Source organism: Podarcis raffonei, chromosome 5, assembly GCF_027172205.1.
Source record: "Podarcis raffonei isolate rPodRaf1 chromosome 5, rPodRaf1.pri, whole genome shotgun sequence".
Lineage (NCBI taxonomy): Eukaryota > Metazoa > Chordata > Lepidosauria > Squamata > Lacertidae > Podarcis > Podarcis raffonei.
This window is the reverse complement of record NC_070606.1, coordinates 75068844-75088200: the sequence shown is the minus strand read 5'-3', so window position 1 is coordinate 75088200 and position 19357 is coordinate 75068844. Positions and strand designations below refer to the sequence as shown.

Sequence of the window (19357 nt, the reverse complement as noted above, 5' to 3'; positions counted from 1 at the left end):
ACAGAGCCTAGGACTTGCTAATCAGAAGGTTGGTGGTTCGAATCCCTGCGACGGGGTGAGCTCCCGTTGCTCGGTCCCTGCTCCTGCCAACCTAGCAGTTCGAAAGCACGTCAAGTGCAAGTATATAAATAGGTACTGCTCCGGCGGGAAGGTAAACGGTGTTTCCGTGCGCTGCTCTGGTTCGCCAGAAGTGGCTTAGTCATGCTGGCCACATGGCCTGGAAGCTAATGGTCAGGGGTCACTTTACCTTTACCTTTTTATGATCAATAGATGCAGTACCACCATAACACTGAGGTCCCTGCCCCCCCCCTGTGTTGCCCCATCCTAACTAAAGTTATTCAGATTAATAAGATTAATATTCAACCTATAAATCATAAAAAGAGCAGCCCATTCAACTATCCCATTTCCGAAAGTGGCCAGTCTGATGTCAATGGAAGCTTGCAACCTTCTCATAGGTATTTGGTTGGCCACTGAACAACCTGCTGGATTAAATGGGCCATCCAGCAAACTCAGCTCATGTGTTCATCAACCCCCAAAAGGAGCAAACAGGCAGCAGCCCTTACGCCTTCCCCCCAAAACTAGTAGTAATCAGTAACATACTGCCTCAGAATATAGGGGCTTCATTTAGCCATCAGGGGCCAATAGCTGCAGACAGAGCTGCGGTATCAAAAAGTGTGTTCGTTTAAACATGGTCAAGAAAAAATTCTTAAAGTACTTTTTTATTAATAGTCAAGAGAAGTTGTAAAAACAACCTTAGTATAAAGGCACAGGAGACAGTTTTGATAATCAAATTAAACAGTAACTTACAGTACAAAAGACAATTTTTATGCACATACAAACCCCAAACATCTCATTCAAAAAATATTTCACCATTATTCGTGGGTAATGACTAAAAATATAAATTGTCCTTGTACAATAAATACTTGATAGGTGCAAATTGAAGGAAACTTATTGCTTTCCACATAGGTGTTTTCCCTGTAGACTGAGAATTGTGGACTCCTTTTGTCATTGGAATCCTGCTTCATGAGCATATTTTCCAAGGAGAAACCATGGACTCCAACCCCAAACTCACAAGGAACATTTGGCAGTCAAACTGCCTCAATAGCTGGCAGTGGTTTGTTTTTGTGTGTGTGTTGTTTAAAGCCTACAGCAATCATCCATCTCATTCATCAGGAATTGTGGGTATTAAATTAATATTGAGATTAAAAGGCTTTTCATGGCAGGCTAGTGTTTAGTCTCACATTTAGGTTTGCTTGCAAATTGAATCAAAATAAAACCAACATAAATGCTATGTGACTACAGGCAAAAGAATCCAGGGGGGAAACCAGCCAAAATTATGCTTTCTGAATTAAATGGGATATAAACACAATTAAATCAAAATCATTTCTGCAGGACTCGAACATGCCTAATGTGCTATGGGGTTGTGCCATAATATCAAAGGTGAAAGGGGATCCCACAGCAAGAAGAATTATTCCAGCAGGGAACAGCCCAAGAACAAACTGGAATAAATTTACACTGTAGAAACACAATATGAAAATGAGCAGCTGTATGTTAGGACTATGCGGACCAAATAAAAATGACGTTTGGAAAAATCATTTCAAACTTTCTGGGGTAATCAGCATGCTTTCACAGTTTTGAAACAGAATGGTTTTGTCATCCCTTTTCTACTGCTTTGCTCCATCTGTCCAGATGAATTTCTCAACACCAAACTGATAGTTCTAGAATGTTTGAACCCCTCTTATTCCATCCCAGTCAATGCAGTCATAAAGAAAAGCACTCTCAATGCTCCTGAGGTCTGCTCTAAGAACACCAGAAGCAGAGAGTTCAGTGTTGAAGCACTTCCACTATGGAACTGCCTGTCAATTTTAGACACTTGCTTAAGACTTTTTTGTCCACATGCTTTTTCTCAAGTGTGCCCCCATCTGTACATACCATTGAGCAATGCAATTTATTTTTATACTTTTTTTTAGTTTTTAGTGTATATTCAATTTTTGTATTGTACACCGCTTCGGTAATCTTTTGTTAAAGCGGTATATAAATCTGCTTAGCAAATATAAAACAAAAACTGTAGCTAGTCAGTCACTTCCTATAACCAGAAGCTTTTGAATTTCATCACTCCAATCATGAGAACCTCTGCAATTGCTACCATGTGCAAAGAAAAGGAAAACAAGCTTTAAAAGAGGCAGGGGGGGGAATTAATTTTAGCAGTGATCCAATTTCTCATTCAGGTTCCGATCTGTGGGAGCAATTTCAGGTGTACGGTAACCATTACAAGACTGAACTGAAAGACTTAATGCAATGCAAGGCCTCTACAGTAAACATGAGTACTATTAAATAGCCAACCCTACGGTTGAAAGTTCCGTAAACATCATCACATTGCAAATTCAGCAGAACTGTGAATAATGCAGAACAAATGCTAGCCTGCTAGGCATTTTCTCATTCACATGTGGAGTTTCCTAAGCTTTTAACTAGTAGCAAAGTTTCTCCTAAAGAATGATCTACAAACCCACTGAAATCTAAGTCAATGGATTAGTGTCACTACAGTACAGATTTAGGTGACTAGAGACGCACAACCATTTTCTTTGGCTTATGATTTACTATACTAGCAAAATGGTATGTTGTCTTCATTTTAACTAGTTGTACTGCTTTACTCCAAACTTCCAACTATCTTCATTAGTTCTCAGATCATGATTCCCTGCTGAATAATTATTTTCACCTAATGGAATAAAGATGGAATTTTACAGTTAACCATCTTGTGAAACATTACCCGCAGTAGAATTACAAAGAATTCAAATGTAATGGTTATGTCCACGCAATATTTAAGACTGCTTTTATAAGCATATCCTTAATAAGGCATACAAACAGTAAGAAACGGTGGAAAGAACTCAGCATTAGAATAAGCAGAGGAATCCTGTACTCAAATAGTGCACAGTATTCAAACAAAGACCTACTAGTTTTAGAACTATGAGAGAGACCTAGGGCTTATCAGTATGTATGCAAATACCAGTTTAGTAAGTTGTACGCATGGGAGGGGCAGAGAGAAAAAGGGAGAAAGAGAGAGAGACAATGACATCAGAAATAAAAGCCTTTAAAACAGGCAAATATAACTTGACTTTCCAAGTTATGTCATCAGTTTCACAAAATTGTGGAACTATCTCAGATTTATGTGAAGTCCTATGGATGAGAGTCACTTAAGTTGTCAATCTTGTCATCTGACCCAGTCAAAAGTAGCTCAGGTTGCAGTGGGATATGTAACCTTGCCTGTTTATACAGAGCATTCCCCATATACCAGTAACAAGTTTTTCTTTGATGTCCATAACTTATTTTTTTCCATGTGCCTTTTCCCCAGGATCAAAGTTTCTGGCCACTATGAACTACCTCACATTATTACTTAGTCGTCCAAGGTATTCGCGTAATTCTTTTGCAGCTAGGAATCTACCATATCGCTTCTTTGGATTGGCACACTCATCCAGCAAGGCCTCAAGTCGACCATCTTTGGCAATTTCAGCTGGAGGATCATGAAGAAGACCTCCAGAAGTGCCACGCCAGGTGGCATGTCTTGATAAAAGGTTCTGGCAAATAGCATAGTAGTTGTGGTCCACAGTGACACGAGTGCACAAAATCTCCTTTGAGAAAGAAAGACAAGCTTCCTTATCACAGTCATCGAACTTGCTTTCATACCAAACATCCCAGTTTTCAGGTTTATCTGTGAAATGCATAAAAAGAACAAACAGTAAGAAGCCCAGAAAGCAAAGAATTTCCTGATTCTAAAGCCTGAATATGAAAATCTACCCCAAGTTCTTTTATACCCTAATAGTCTGTCTGAAGGCAATTTACAGAAATAGTGTACTATTTACCGCTAACATGAAATAAACCTGAAATATTGGCTGTTTAAGGGGGGAAACTACAAACAACCTTGAGGCAAACCTTCTCATAGGGATTGTTCAAAGCATTGTATGTTTCAGAGAATCCACAAAGTGTGATTTCTAAGATTGCCTAGGTACATGCATATTACTATGAAGAAAAGGTAAGAGCAATATTGTGAAAGTGACCACCGGCTACAGGGATTAAAAATGTATTAAATAAACTTGTCAGAAGTGAGTAACTGTTCTCTTGCTTTTTGTCTTGTACAGAATGAAACAAAACTCAAGTTCAGGTTTGTTCAGTGTGCTCATGTAGTAACGGATTTGTTTGTTTCAACATGTTCAAATACAAGCTGCTACAATTGTTATTTTATAATTAACTGCTGCATTAGCTTAACTGATAAATTATAAAGCATTTTTAAAAACCTACATCTTAAACTATTCACATGCAAAACAAGAACCAACAATCTTGGGGGTGAAAAAGAAACCAACTTACTTTGCTTGATTAACCTTTTATCTGCCACCAAAACATTTTCAGCATCCACAATGATGACCTTCCCATCTCTAGGGCCTACTGCGAAGTTGTCAAAGCTGACATCAAGGAGGTAGAGGGCAAATTCAAAGTCATTATTTGTCAGCTGCTCAGCTATTTCCATTAACTGCCATGCCAGGTCCACTCGTTTTTCCCATGAAGCACTGAAGTAGCTCCAGAGTTCTTCTCCCACATAGTTTACAGCCACCATTCTTCCACATGCTCCTAAATATTTTGCAAATGGCCAGCCCTCATCAGATGGAAAACTCTGCAAAGGGAAATGCATTTCATTAATATTAACCACAAATACGTTTGCAGCTTTAATATATGTGATGTTTAGAAGCATTTAGCTATCTGAGATGGCAGTGTTGTTCACTGCCTATGAGGAATTATTCATTGATTCCCCAAACACTGGGGTGGGTTGGAGAACACACAGTGGTCTGGTTTTCACCCAGTGCTAAAGAACAGGCACAGTGTAATCTTGCATATCTATAAATTCTGCACCAATCCAGCAAAATAACACATTTATTTCAAACAGGCCTGGGATTTGGTGAGCTGCTGGCACACACTGATGTTGTCACTATGTATTTGTTTTTACTTTGCATATGATGCATCTTCTTTTGGTCCTTCAAGTTGTCTAGGAGACCTGCATGAAAATGCCATATTAGTAAAGCAATTAGGTAAACATACCAAACACCCACACTTGCCCTCCAAATCTCTATAGGTTTTTATCCCACTGTGTCCCAGAGATTCTGTACTAGTTTACTTGAAAACAAAACTCCACGAGAACAGTTGGTGATCAGGGATGATGGAGTTGAAGTTCTGCAACATCTGGAGGGATGTAAGTTAGTTAACCCTGGTGTAACCTATTAAAGGGCTCCCCCACCATTGTCCTCTCACATCAAGAGCTCTGTTCTTCAGATGTTTGCAAAAAGTCCCCAGATGCTTGGTGCTGTGTCTCATTTTTTGCATGTACCAGAGGTCTAGCAAAGAAACCAAGTACTTCTATTATTCAGGTGTGCTCAATAGGTTGCCTGGATGGCATTCTCCCTACTCACTTTACTTCAGAGCTGCTTTCAAATTATCATTCCAAATTATTCACACAAAGCTATCTGTGTTCTGTACAAAAGTGCTGTACCATTGTTCTAGAACAGAAAGTGAATCTAAAACATAGCAGGTGTTAGCATACCATTATGTGCATTCTGCCACCTGGCAGGTCTAACATCTACTTTACTTGACCAGATGTAGAAGTGTGGTAGATTCGCTGTACTACTTAGCAAGCCATTGCAGACTTCCAATTTGCTAAGTCAATGCTAATCACAGTTGACTGCCATTTGCCAAATACTGGTATTATTCACAGACAATGTACCATATTCAGGCATTACCATAGCACACTAATATTAATACAAGCATATTGTCATTGCATTACCTGCTATATATATATATATTTGACGAAAGATCCAAACAACTAGATGCACACTACAGCTGCTCTGTTAACTCAGAAACAACCATATTTAAAATTACTCATCAGTAGCACAAGCAAGCACACGTACGTTTCACATTGTTCTTCTGTTTATTGTATTAAATAGCAGCAGTAAGCCAAATATCATGCATACTCAGCACTAGGGACATCTCCTTAATTGCAAGTGCAACAAATCCCAGGAACAAATTGAGATGCCAAAGAGCAGCTTGGCAGTTTGGCTCTGGGTGAACCACCCAGGAATTTCCTGGGTTTTGAATTAGTGCCGAGTTTATATAGCCACATACTTTTGTAGTACAGCGAAATGAGCATTGTCATTCTTTGCATGGCCACGGAAAGCCACAGAGGCCTAATCTTTTTTGCTCAGTTCAGCCAGGTGGCAAGAACAACTAATAAGCATGGGGCTTTAACATGTGTTGAGCAGAGGAAAACTACATTCCACCTTAAATGGAAAACTCTCTTGGAAGAAGTCTGCATCTACATAGAGCTCATGGCTCACAGCTCACATTAATAACAGTTCTGATGACATTTAGCTTTTATCTGTTGCGTTTGAAGGATTCCTGAAGGCAAGTAAGGTTTAAAAAACGGGTTTGTCAACTAAACAAGCAAGTGTATAGCTGGGACGCACAGATGGGGAAGAAGTCAAGAAGCAATTGCAGCAGGTAATTCCATGGTTTGCATAATCACACACTTCTGGTGCAAATAGGCATTCTGAAAACAGAGAGGAAGGGTGTCACATAGTATAGGCAGCCTTGTAAATTAGCTTAAAAAGTTACTAGCCTACATTTTTTTACTAGACTGATAAGATTGTTTTTCTATCCAAAGAAATTAATGCCATGTTCAGATCAGCCTGTTGACATCAACTTCCGTAAATATGGCACAAGTAATGCATTAATAATGGGCATCCTAGCAGCAGGGAGTAGTAACCAAATTCAAGCTCTAAGTCTAGGAGGCAGCATACTGCATTTCACAAGGATCATCCAGCAAATCATCTGCATGACCTCTTAACTCCAATGTGATGCCAACTGCCTGAACGAGCAGGGTGCTGTTGTATGCTGCTCAGGAGACTGGGCTTCACTCTTCTCTGGCTTCTTTCATATTGAGCGAGCAAAAGTTTTAGCTTACTTCCTAGATAGTAAATAAAATATATGATTGCATGTATATCAATTTGTTAGCATATGCTTCTGTTTAGGATATACCTATATTACAAAGATTATTTAAAAAGTTGTGTTAGTTGTTTGATTAATTTGTTAATTTAAATCAGGGATGCAGAAATGGATGTAGCCATAGAATCATATTGACAGCTGAGCAGGGCTGCCTAGCTGTCAATCACTTGACATTGCGTGATTCACAGTTAAAGTACAGTCTTACCTTGGTTCTCGAACAGAATCCGTTCCGGAAGTCTGTTCGACTTCCAAAAATGTTCAAAAACCAAGGCGCGGCTTCCGATTGTCTGCAGGAGCTTCCTGCACTCAATCAGAAGCTGTGGAAGCCACACCAGACATTTGGCTTCCAAAAAACACTCACAAACCAGAACATTCACTTCCGAGTTTGCGGCATTCAGGAGCAAAAACATTCAACTCACAAGATGTTCCAGAACCAAGGCACAACTGTAATGGGAGCAGGCAAAAGTTTATCTCCAATCTCAGTGCTGGTCTTCCCTTATTTCCAAACCTAGCATTTAATGTTTCCGTTAGAGATAACAGATATCTATGCCTGACACTGCATGATTGATGGGTGGGTCTGGCTTGCCCAAAATGACCTTTGTGGCCAAATTCAAAGACCTGGCAGGTCCTAATTAGGCCCACAGGCATAAAGCTCTAAAACTGCTGATTCAAATCAATCCACCCTGCTTGACTAGTTGTACACTTGCTCAATACTAAAGTTGACCTGACCTTAAAACAAGCATCCTTGTAGAACACACTTTGCAGTGTTACAATCTTGAAATTAAGTTCTACAGCAGCACTGGTATCTGATGAAATCAGCACCATAGTTATTTATTACTCACTATTATGAAAGAGACAGCTATGCTTGCAGAATCAGGTGTAAAAACTGCAAGCCCATATCTAGTGATATCTAGAAACACCTCATATTTAAAATATGAAAAATCAGGAACAAGAGTATTATAAATAATAAAAATAACAAGCCAATACACTTGGTCAAAGGAAATGAACTTAAAATTTAAAATGTACTCCAAGGCACTTGTAGCAGTAATGCTATTTAAATTTATTTTGGAAATTTAAATCTCAGTCGAAACACCTGCATTGTCTTGCTAGACAACCAAATTCACGGTTCTCAAACAAGAAATCATAATTACTTTTCCACTGTGACAGGACACGATGATATGAAGAATGACTGCTAAGAACAAGGAAAAAATACAGCAAATTGAAGGACAAACTTTTTTTTTCATAGAAGACCTGTACAATTTTAGGCAAATACTTACACTCCTATATAGTAGCAGAACTGTGTTTTTATGTCAGTTTTGGATTCCTAGCTATAATAGGTCACAGAATATTTATTACAGATCCTTGTTGCAGATGCTTGTGAGTCATTGATCATTTAGACTGGAATACTCAGCAAATTCCTCCCTTAAACTGCCGTGTCCCCCGTCCCCCGCCGTAGTAGGCTGTTTTCACCCACAGAAGTATATACTGTTTAGTAATATAAATATGAAATGTATTTAGGTACACAGATTAGTAAAATTAAGTAGAGCACTGAGCTTCTATCTCAACACTTAGGGATACAGATGAGACACGCTGTTGAAAGATGTTTCTGTAATAAAGCTTTTCCTCTGGCCTTGACAATCTCTTCAAATGTAGGTCAAGCTTAAATAATCTCAAAACTAGCTAAAATAAAGGCTGTCTGTTGTGGCAATGTGCATTTCATAAGTACTGCCACTTTACAAGTAATCCATACTCCAAATAGGCTTCAAACTAAGCTTCCAATCTCTGATAAAAAGTCTTATAATCCAAGAATCACTACAGTTTAGTGGATTATTCGAGACACATTTCCCATTATAAAATCAAAGATCAGCCTTCTATTTAGCACCCAGTCGTGCATCATTTAGTCTGATCACAATATCTAACATGTGAATCACATTCACCTTGCTCCTTAATCATCAGCATTCTCTTATATTAATCCAGGGTTATCAAGATTTTTACCTTAGCTTTTTATCAGTGCCAGTTACATTATTTAAACAATACATACTAATAAGTATCTGTCGAACAGAAAGTCTTTAACATTAGCTAGCTCTTGTAATGCAAACAGTGCCAACTTACACACCTATTAAAAGTATGTTTATCCGACAAGCAATGGGTCTTTAAATGAACTACACTATGTATTTTAGCAGGATTTCAGCAGATCAGAAGTGAACCCTGGAAATATTTGAAAGCAACTAGACTTTTTTGCAGTGGTGGTTGGAAGAGAACTATGAGCTACAAGAACTGCTGAGTCATAATTTGGATATTAATTAAATGAATGTCGTAACTGATATTGCACATAATTGGTGACAGAATAGAAAACCTGTTCTTACAATCCACACACGAAAAGGGCTAATGGAAGAGCTATTACTTATGTATATTGGGCTGCAATCCTACATGTTTACCCGAAACAATTCCACTGAAGTCAATGAGACTTATACATGCATAGGATTGTACTGCTAGTATTATAATTGGCACCTAGTGACCAATGCACATTAGTTGAAATTTGAGAATCATGGAATTGTTGAGTTGAAAGGAACCATGAGCGTCAACTAGTCAACCCCCCTGCAATGCAGGAATATTTTGCCCAACATGGGTCTCATACTCCTTTTAATAGCAAGTAGCAAGCAATGATTAAATGAAACTTTTACTCGTGGACTTCAGGGAGCTTGAGCTAACTGTGAGAGATTTCACTAAATTATATAATTTAGTCACTGACATATGACATTACTAAATCAATTATGGGCTGGATGCCTAATATCCAATATGTGTACATCTTCTAATTCATGTTTAACCTCCTTACAAACCAGAGTTGTGGTACAGAAAGAGAATTACATTTTCAAAAGGGGAGACTCACAGTGAATTTCCACCAAATAAAGTTCAGACTCAGGAAGTGATTATATCTTAGTCTGGGTATCTTACAGAGCTGTTTACAAATTGTAGAGCACTTTGTACATCAAGCACTTTGTAACCAATAATTATATTCACACCAACTGTAGCATGATCTATGTTGTTCTGTTTTATATACAGTGTTTCATTAGTTTCTCAGCAAAATATATTCTAAGTGGCACAGCACATTTTTATACCCTTCTGTTTAGTGAAGGACATGCCACTCCTCTTTAAACTGTATTTATATTAAACATTCTCTTCACCTACAAATATGCTTTATCAATTTATTATCCATGAACAGAAGCCTTGTGAAATTCTAACAGAGAAAAAGCATAGACAAACCACTTTACATAGAAAGCTGCAACTGAAGCCATAGTAGACAAAACCTTCATGTCAGTTATCTTTTTTGGGGGGCGGGAACTGTTCAAGTTAATAGCTCTCCTTTAAGAAACTTTCAAGACATACACCAGCTGGTACATACCAAGCCACTAAACAGTTCAAGAGAGCACCAGCTGTTCCAATAGTCTATTTGATACTTCTTTGACAACCATTCTAGTTTGTGGACGCAACTCAACTGTTCCTTTAGCATATTTATTGATATTTGCCTACAGGGCTGGGAACTATTTTATTTATTTATTTATTTTGTAGCAAAGATAAGAGCAGTTGTAATTCAAGGTTACTTATTTAATGCAAACATTACATTGCTCATGGAAGGCACTTAGAAGGTGCTTGAGGAAGACACCTTTATTTATGATGCAACATCATACCAATATTTGGGCTTAAGATAACCTGTTCAGCTGAAATATACCTTCATGAAAAAATTATACCATTAACATGTGAGCTGGCATAGAAATGGCATAAATATATTAACAATTCCCAGATTTTTAGGCTACAATGCTAGGTCCAAGTTTCTTTTACTGTTGGCTATTAAATAAAAAAACATACTTTTTCTTAACCAAGCCAACGAAAGTTTTAATATGGCACTGTCCTCATAACATTGTCCTGATAGATATCTAGAGCAAATCTGAAATAATCAACTGGTCGAAAATGATCAACAGATTTTTACGTTTAATGGTCTAACAAACATTAATGCTAGGTTAAAATTACTGAAAGCAGTGAGTGTTGTTGACTTTCATTACAGTGCCAACAAGTCTTCATTCTGACATGACAAACAGCAATTTCAATGACTAAAAAGAAAATTCACCAAAAGGTGGAAGACCTTTTTAAAAATTAAAGAAACAAGATAGAGATACTTGCTTGCCGCTATCACCTACACAATGAGACAAAGTAAAAACAGAGATTGATACAGAAGTTACCATATAAATCAGCAAAAGAACAGAATAATGTAAAATGTAGCACCATATGTACTTTATGAATAAAGGCACCCCTACTTTTATTGTTGAATTTTTAAATATAGGTTAACCTACAATGGGGAAAGAGGTAACAATTTTACTATTCCTCTAATAGCACCAGAAGAAGGTTATTGCCTTCTTATTGCAGCTGTTGTGTATGCTCAGTTCCTAAAATTAATTTTAAAAGACAACACTGAACTCCTCTCATATGCATGATTAGTTTTTGAGTTAAGTCCCAATGATTTCAGTGACACTTCTTCTGAAACGTTAAAACTTATTCCACTGCAGCTTTGGGCTTTACTTTGGTTGTATATGTTTCCAGGGAGAGTCCTGACTAGTTTCTGCAGACAACTGAGGACCCCAGCTGTTAGTGCATGGGTGTTTGCTTTCCTCTGTTCTCATGGCTACTGGCAGTCCTGGAAAAGGGCTTAAGGAGCTACACACTACACAGCCCAATCCACAACAGGGCTCAACTGTCCAACTTCAGCTGATTTTGTATGGCTGATTGTACAGGAATGCGAATCTATTTTGTATCTATTTGCTTAGGCTACACGGAGGAATTTTGAAAACAGCAACATCTGAAAGCAATTTTTTTAAATAAATAAACGTACAAATTCTATTGTGAGTACTTCACACTTACAAGCATTCCTGCAGGTCAGCTAATGCTCTAAAACCATACAGTGAAGAAAGAGATTCACTGGGAGGCAGTATCCGCAGCTTTAAAACCAACAAAGACCCTGTGGCATCTTAACGAGCCTGCTGAAGCTTGGGACACAATACACGTGTCGGTCTCCTAAATGTACTTCTAGGACTTTGTTAAACCGCGCAAGTGCTTCAGAAAGGACTCAGACACACATTTATTTTTAGGGGCAGCGCACAGGGAGGAAGTGGTCTCCACCTCTAGAGATCGTGGGACAGACACAATGCTGGACTAGATGGACCGTGGCCCGATCCAGAAAAAGGAGGTTCGCACGCGAACCCTAAGCAGGCACAGTGCCGGCGATCTAGTGCACAGCGCTCCGTGCGATCCCGCTTATACAGCGGGGCCACGCGGTCTAGCGAGGATGGGGAGGGGAGAGGAGGCGTCGGCGTCGCCTTCTTACCTGCAGCACGAGGGGCTCCGGGTTGAAGGCGAGCGTGATGAGGAGCTGCATCCGCTCCGAGTCCTTGAGGTTGCGGAGCAGGAAGCTGCCCGAGTCCTTGGTCTCGGCGTAGCGGCGGACGAGGCGGTCGAGGAGGCGCTGCGAGGGGCAGTGCACCAGGTCCGACCAGCCCTCCACGACGTCGGGGGTGAGGAGGCGCACGTCGCCGTTGATGCTGGCGAACTCGGTGGCGTGCAGGGCCTGGAGCAAGTCGCAGCGTCCCCTGCCGGTGGCGCGCCGGCAGATCTTGGCGTCGATGTCGGCCAGCTCGCGCGCGGAGCCCAGGCGCTTGAGGACGACGCGGCGGCTGCCCTCGCGGGGCTCCCCGTAGCGCGCGAAGTAGACGTTCTTGACGTTGAGGAAGTCGAGCAGGCGCAGGCGGCCCCAGCTCTCCAGGCGCAGCTGCCCGTTGAGGAACTTGCGGCACCAGCTGGTGCCCCAGCAGGCCGGGCACTTGTTCAGCTGCAGGAAGCGCCGCTCGGCCAGCTCGTTGCGCTGCAGCGAGGCCAGCAGCGAAGGCGAGTTGAGGGCCAGCGCCGCCGCCAGCACGCCCAGCACCGCCAGCTTCACGTAGCGGTAGAGGCGCCCCAACTTCAGCGACACCAGACGGAGCATCGTCCGTCACCGCCGCCCGCGACCGACCCACTGGCCGGCCGGCCCCACCAGCCGGCGGGGCAAACCCCCCTCGCGGCGGCCACCGCCGCCGCCTCCCCCGCCCCCCGCGCGCTCCGTTGCTCCCCGCGCTGCGGCTCCGGCACCAATAAACTCTCCGGCGCGAGGCTCGCCTGATAAAAGGGAGCCAAGTTACCGAGGGGAGGGAGGTAAAGGGGCGGCGCCGCAGCCGCCGCGAGCCTGCCGGACAGGGCCGCCCCGCCCCCTCCAGGGGGGAGGAGCTACAACAATAAGCGCCGCCGCCGCCGCCAACACTGTTGTTCGCGGCGCGCGCCTGCCAAGAGAGGCGCGTGATTGGGAAGGTGGCGATGGTGCGCTCTCGCGGTCCTATTTACCACAAAACGCACCTGGGGAGAGGGAGAGGGCCGCCGCGGGCGCACAGCCGGCCAGGCCGGTTCGGTGACAAGAAAGTATTGTTGGAAGTGAGGCGGAGCCAAGCGAGCCGAGAGGCATTTTTTTTATTTTGTGAGGGGGATGGTGGAGAAGGGAGAAAGAGGGCGGGGCCTGGGAAGCGAGAGCGCGCGAACAACACGGAATGAAAAATGGATTGGTTCGATCGCCGTTCCCCACCCCCACCCCATCCCTCCTACTCGCCCCTCCCCCGCCTCCCTCCGAGAAAGGCTATATAAGCTCCCGCCGCCGGCCGGAGTGCCTGTTACTGATTTGTGAGGGAGAGTGGAGTTTTAACCCGAGAGACGCCGCTGGTCCGCCATGTTGTCTTTATTGTAGCGAGAGGGGCGGAGGGAAGGGGGCTTCCTGGGGAATCTTCACTTATGGGAACAGTTTTTGTGAGGATGCCAGAAAGGGGCCATGTATACATATATATTTTAAAAATCTCTCTTGGTGTGTGGCGCTGCTTTCCACGACCGCTTTTGTCAGGTCAGCGAGCACGACTGATGGAACATGAGTGAGAAGTGAAGCCTCGGCGGCTCGCTTTCGTCAGTTAAAACCCAAACCTCGGTAGCGAGACACAAAGCGCGGCCATAGTCGAGCAGAAAGCCGCGGCAGCTGAAACGCAGCTCGCCTCTGCCCCTCAGCGTCCGCTCCTCGCAGGCTCCGACGAAAGTCTCCCGAGCAGGGATTTTAACTACACCGAAAGCGGGATTTCAAAAAAAGGGGGGCACCACGATATATTTCTGGGAGCAGGAGTTGTGGGGGTGTTCGTCATGGAGCAGTAGGAGGGAGGGGACGCGACAAAATAATGCTCATTTAGAATTTGTCCCATCCTTTGCTTGTTCCTTGACAAACGAGAGCCATTTTATATGAGAATAACGAGGTCCTTGGGGTTCAGATTTGAAGGAGACAAATAGGTTGGCTATAGAGAGGAGGCTGAAGGATATATATGAAAGCAGCATGTATGGAAACCACTGTTTCAAATATGCTGCACCCTCATCCTCAAAACTTGGAAGTATTTCAGTGGAACTGACAAAATTAGGGGTAGGATGATGCTAAGAATGCATTTTAGTTTAGGGATGTGTAATTTTTACAGAGGTGGAAGAATACTGTAAAAACTTGTAAAAACATCCTTAGCTATTTTTGGAAGTGCTTACCAGGCAGGAATTTGGTTACAGCAGAACATGGTTCTTGCATCAAGAAAGTATATTGGCATCTACTGTCTTGCAGCTCAGTAAAGTTTGCTTGAAACAAACTATGTGCTGAGACATTTCAGCATTAATGTGCTCAGCATTGTGACTATCCTGGCAGTGCCTGGTACGAGCTATATTTATGCACTCATTCTGAGGACAAGCCATTGATAGTTTGCTAGTAGGGTGTTTGAGGAAAGCTGGCAACATTCTTTGTTTTTGAGTACCAGGAGATCAGGATGGCTCTTGCATCAGTGTTAAGAGGTTGTTAAGGCAAAAACTGTGTCTTCTTTCTGATTTTGTGGGGTTCTGTGTTAAAAGTCTATATAGACAACAAAATGCAGGTTTTGAGAGGTCAGTTACTAGACATGAGTGTGTATGGGGAGCTGGGTGGCGCTGTGATCTAAACCCCTGAGCCTCTTGGGCTTGTCGATCAAAACATTGGAAGTTCAAATCCATGTGATGGAGTGAGCTCCCGTTTCTCTGTCCCAGCTTCTGCCAACCTAGCCGTTTGAAAGCACGCCAGTGCAAGTAGATAAATAGGTACCGCTGAGGCAGGACGGTAAATGGCATTTCTGTGTGCTCTGGTTTCCGTCACGGTGTCCTGTTGCACCAGAAGCGGTTTACTCATGCTGGCTGCATGACCCAGAAAGCTGTCTGTGGACAACGCCAGCTCCCTCGGCCTGAAAGCAAGATAGCGCCGCAACTCCATAGTCGCCTTTGACTTAACTGTCCAGGGGTCCTTTACCTTTACCTTTTACCTACAATATGTATAAGGCATACAGTCCAAAGCTATCCTGAGATATATAACGCCTCTGCAATTCTCTGATTAAAAGGGGGTTTCTGTGGTACACTACAACCATCTACTGGATATTGGATGAAGCAACAAGGTTGCTTTTTAGAGCAATATTTGGCTGAGAACCAGTGAAAGACAGGAAGTGACCTAATTCTCCTAAACCAGGGGTGGAAAATATTTTTCAGCCGAAGGTCTGCATTTCCTTTGGGGCAAATGTCCCTAGGGCATACACCAGTGCATGAAGATGCCAAAGGCAAAAGTGATCTTCTGATGCAATGGAAGGTCTCTGTGGAACATAGCCATTCGGAATATGGCAACCATATTGGGCCCCATCCCAAAGGGACTTGTAACACAGAGAGGCACAGCAGTCATTCAATAAAAAGTCAGGCAAAGAATCTGGTCCTAAAGTTTTCTTTTTCAAGCAAATGAAACTGTCCAATAGGGTTTGACTGTCAGATAGGGCTCAGTGGAGATAAGGCTGTCATATCTATCATGGCAGCCATGTATCACAGCCAAAAACATGGTAGGGTTTCTACGGAATCCAATAATCCCCTTGGATAGCAGATCCTTACTACAGAATTCTGCCCCAAATTACTGTTTGACTATGAAACCATTTGTACAGACTTGATTTCTCTTGAATGCCATTTTGCCAAGTCACCATCTAAGGTGCTTTGAAGCATTATCATGAAAGGTGCATAGCTTTGCTGGATAGACAAGGATTTCAAAATCTACAGAAATGTGTTTGATGTTTCCAATTTGTTCTTTTTCTCTTGGATCTTCAGGCTTAGATTGTGGATGATCATCATTATTTTTTGCCCTGGAAAGTCTGTGCTTCTTTCTTCAGGTTTTGTGCCGCATCCTTTTAAAAATCCATTTGCAGTGAAGGCATAGAGACTTATGTATGGGAAAAGATCTCTCATAGTAGTTTCTAGTGGAAATTTTGTAACATCTATCAAATAAAGAAACATTGTGTTATATGGGGAAAACTTCCTTTTATCTGTCCTGTGTCTTCCAACGTTCATAGTTACCCACGGCCTCTTTTAATTCCCTTGATCCAAGCATGGATATAGGCATGACAATGAGGGATTGGAGGGTGGGGGAATTATAGGTAAGGACAAACAAACAAACAAAGACTGGTGATATGCATGATTTCTTGGGAGCATCAGTGAGTTAGTTGGAATTTTGTTTCAAGTCACTTCCTGTCAGATTTGGATAGTAACTAACTGAAGATGGAATATGAAGAAATGAATAGTCACCATGAATACCTTTGCAGTTTTCATGTGTCATCATAAAATGCACAAGGTAAAGAGCTTTATAGGGTCACAATGGGAGGATCTTGATAAGTAGTTGAGATAGAATGAGATAGAAACAGTAACCTTGTTTGAGGATTCACATGTAAATAATCCCAAGAAGGTCTAGGGCAGTGGTTCTCAACCTGTGGGTCCCCAGATGTTTTTGGACTACAACTCCCATCATCCCTGAGCTCTGGCCTTGCTAGCTAGGGGTGATGGGAGTTGTAGTTCAACAACAGCTGGGGACCCACAGGTTGAGAAAAGCTGGCCTAGGGTCTCCAGCTTATTGTGTATACTTAGGATTGCTCCCCTAATGCTGCTGCAAATTTGTTGGCAGAAAGCATGGTATACATACCATATAGCTTAATTAAAATTATGCAGGTCATTTGGCACAATGGAAGTCTGACCTTTAAAATGGGGGTGGGGCACGCACAACTTTTATTTTTTGAATATTTCATTTAAGTTCTACAGATCTACCCAGAAAGCAGCAGTAAATGTAGAAGGCAGAAAAGGTAAGTGACAGACAAACAGTCATGGGATTACTAAACATCCATTGATACATTATCCAAATATGAAAATAATTTCCAGGTTAATTTACTTGGACGAGCATAACAAATCATGTGGCCATCTTTTTATTCATCCTTGAACTGCAAGCTGAAATTATTTTACATGCAAGTTTCACAAAAGTTCCTTCAACATCTGCGGGGGTGTACAGACAAATAACAGCTCTTCAATGTGACTGAGAGGCCCATAGTCTAGCCCTCCAGATGAACATCTGTTCTACAGCAAAGATTCCTCACTTTCTTTTAAAACAAAGGCAGGGGGGTGGGGAATGCCACAACAACGTCTGCATTCACTTAAAACTGCTGTTGTAAATGAACAATTAAGTAGCTATGGGAATATATTACTATGGTTACCATGAGCCACAATAGCAGTTACTATTTCTTCATTGTTGCTGATTAAAAATTACTGCACCCCCCCAAAATTTTTTTTTAATGTGCCTGGTTTGAAGAAGTGGAGGAGGAATAAAACACTTCAAAAGCTACTTCATTGCGAAGAATAAGGATGAGAGATGCAGGTTTGTTTGGATGTTCAGAATTTGCAAAATTAGCCGCGTGACTTACATTGTCTTAAAGTGCAGATGGGGAATTTGTACACCTACAGATGTGTTAATCTTGTCAAGTGAATGTGTGGACCGAAGACCAAGTGGCTGCCCTACAGATCTCTAAGGGTATCCTCTCCTGAAAGGCTGATGAGGTTGCAGCCTCCTTCACTGAGTATGCGACAGGGCCCTGGGGGGGGGGCTGAAGATTGGCTGAGGTGTAAGCTGGTACAATGCATTCTCTTAGCCAGTGGGATAGAGAGGCCTTGGAGAGCTTTTCCCCAGGCAAGAGGATCTAAGATACAAAGAGAGTGTTATGCTCCCTGTGGGTCCTGATTATGCCAATGTAGGTCCTGGCTGCCCTAAGTGCATCTAGTATGTGCCATGCTCTAGGGGCATAGATGTGTAAGGTAGAAGGTGGGCAGAATCAGCTCCTGTGCCCAATGGTGAAGGGTTAGAGTACTGTCTTGGTGAGAAACATATATCTGCTTCTCTACATAGGGAGCTCCTGGCTCTGACACTCTCCTAGCTGAGGTTATAGCAACCATGAAATGCAGTCTTTAAGCATCTCGATAGGACTGACTTGATATGTTCAAATGGAGGTTTGGTGAGGGCTCTTTGAACTAGATTCAGATCCCAGGTAGGCACTCTGTGAGCCGGAGGATGACTGGCTGTGACCACTGCTCTAAAAATATTTTGATATCGGGGTGTGACCAGGAGTGTGTCCTTTGCCTGTCCCATGATGTTGGATAGGGCCAACACATTCCTCTGGAGGATGTGGAGTCTCAAATCCACCCCACATCCCTCCTGGAAAAGTTCTAGCACCTCTGTTGCCCCTGTGTTTTCTGACTGCGATGGCAACTTGCAAGGCCGGAAAGCCAAGTCTGATCTTAGGTCCTGGTGGTAAACTGCTTCCTGGAGACCAAGATTGTCTGAACCACTCCTTCTGAGTAGCCCTGGCTACTCATGATGCTCAGTTCAGTCTCAGGCAGATAGATTTAAGAAATATGGATTTTGGGGCAGAATGGGAATCTTCTGCAGGAGGTCTATTCAGGACAAGAGGTCCCAAAGATCCATGACTGATAGGTCCACAAACCAGGGGCGCCTGGGCCATCTTGGGGTTATTAGGATGACCTGTGAGCCCTGCTTCTTGACCATCCTGAGCACCCTTGGTAAAAGCGGGGTGTGAGGAAAGGAGTAGAGCAACTTGCCCAGCCAGTCTGAGGTCAGGGATGACATCATACATGGTGTGTATGTGTAAAGGCGTTGGAGTGAAAGCAACAAGTTCAACTGCCTCTCCTGCCCTTCCTGGAGCCTCCGGAGTTGCTGCCTATGTGGCATGGACTAGGGGCAAAAGTTGAGGGAAAGGAAGCCTGCTTACTTTTTTGTTTGTAGAGTCTCCTGTGAAACGCAGGAGCTGCTGAAGGTCCTGGCAATAATGCTGGAATGGAAACA

At 42.5% G+C, this 19357-nt stretch overlaps 1 protein-coding gene across 1 annotated transcript; it reads right to left on the bottom strand.

The window, feature by feature from the left end:
• Window positions 1-703: 703 nt before the first annotated feature.
• On the bottom strand, window positions 704-13141 carry DIPK2A (divergent protein kinase domain 2A). Its single transcript, XM_053390194.1, has 3 exons — window positions 12419-13141; window positions 4360-4663; window positions 704-3706 (listed from the first exon to the last, which is right to left on the bottom strand). Exons 1-3 carry the CDS (start codon window positions 13070-13072, stop codon window positions 3375-3377), a joined length of 1290 nt encoding a protein of 429 aa, XP_053246169.1. The 5' UTR covers window positions 13073-13141; the 3' UTR covers window positions 704-3374.
• Window positions 13142-19357: the final 6216 nt, after the last annotated feature.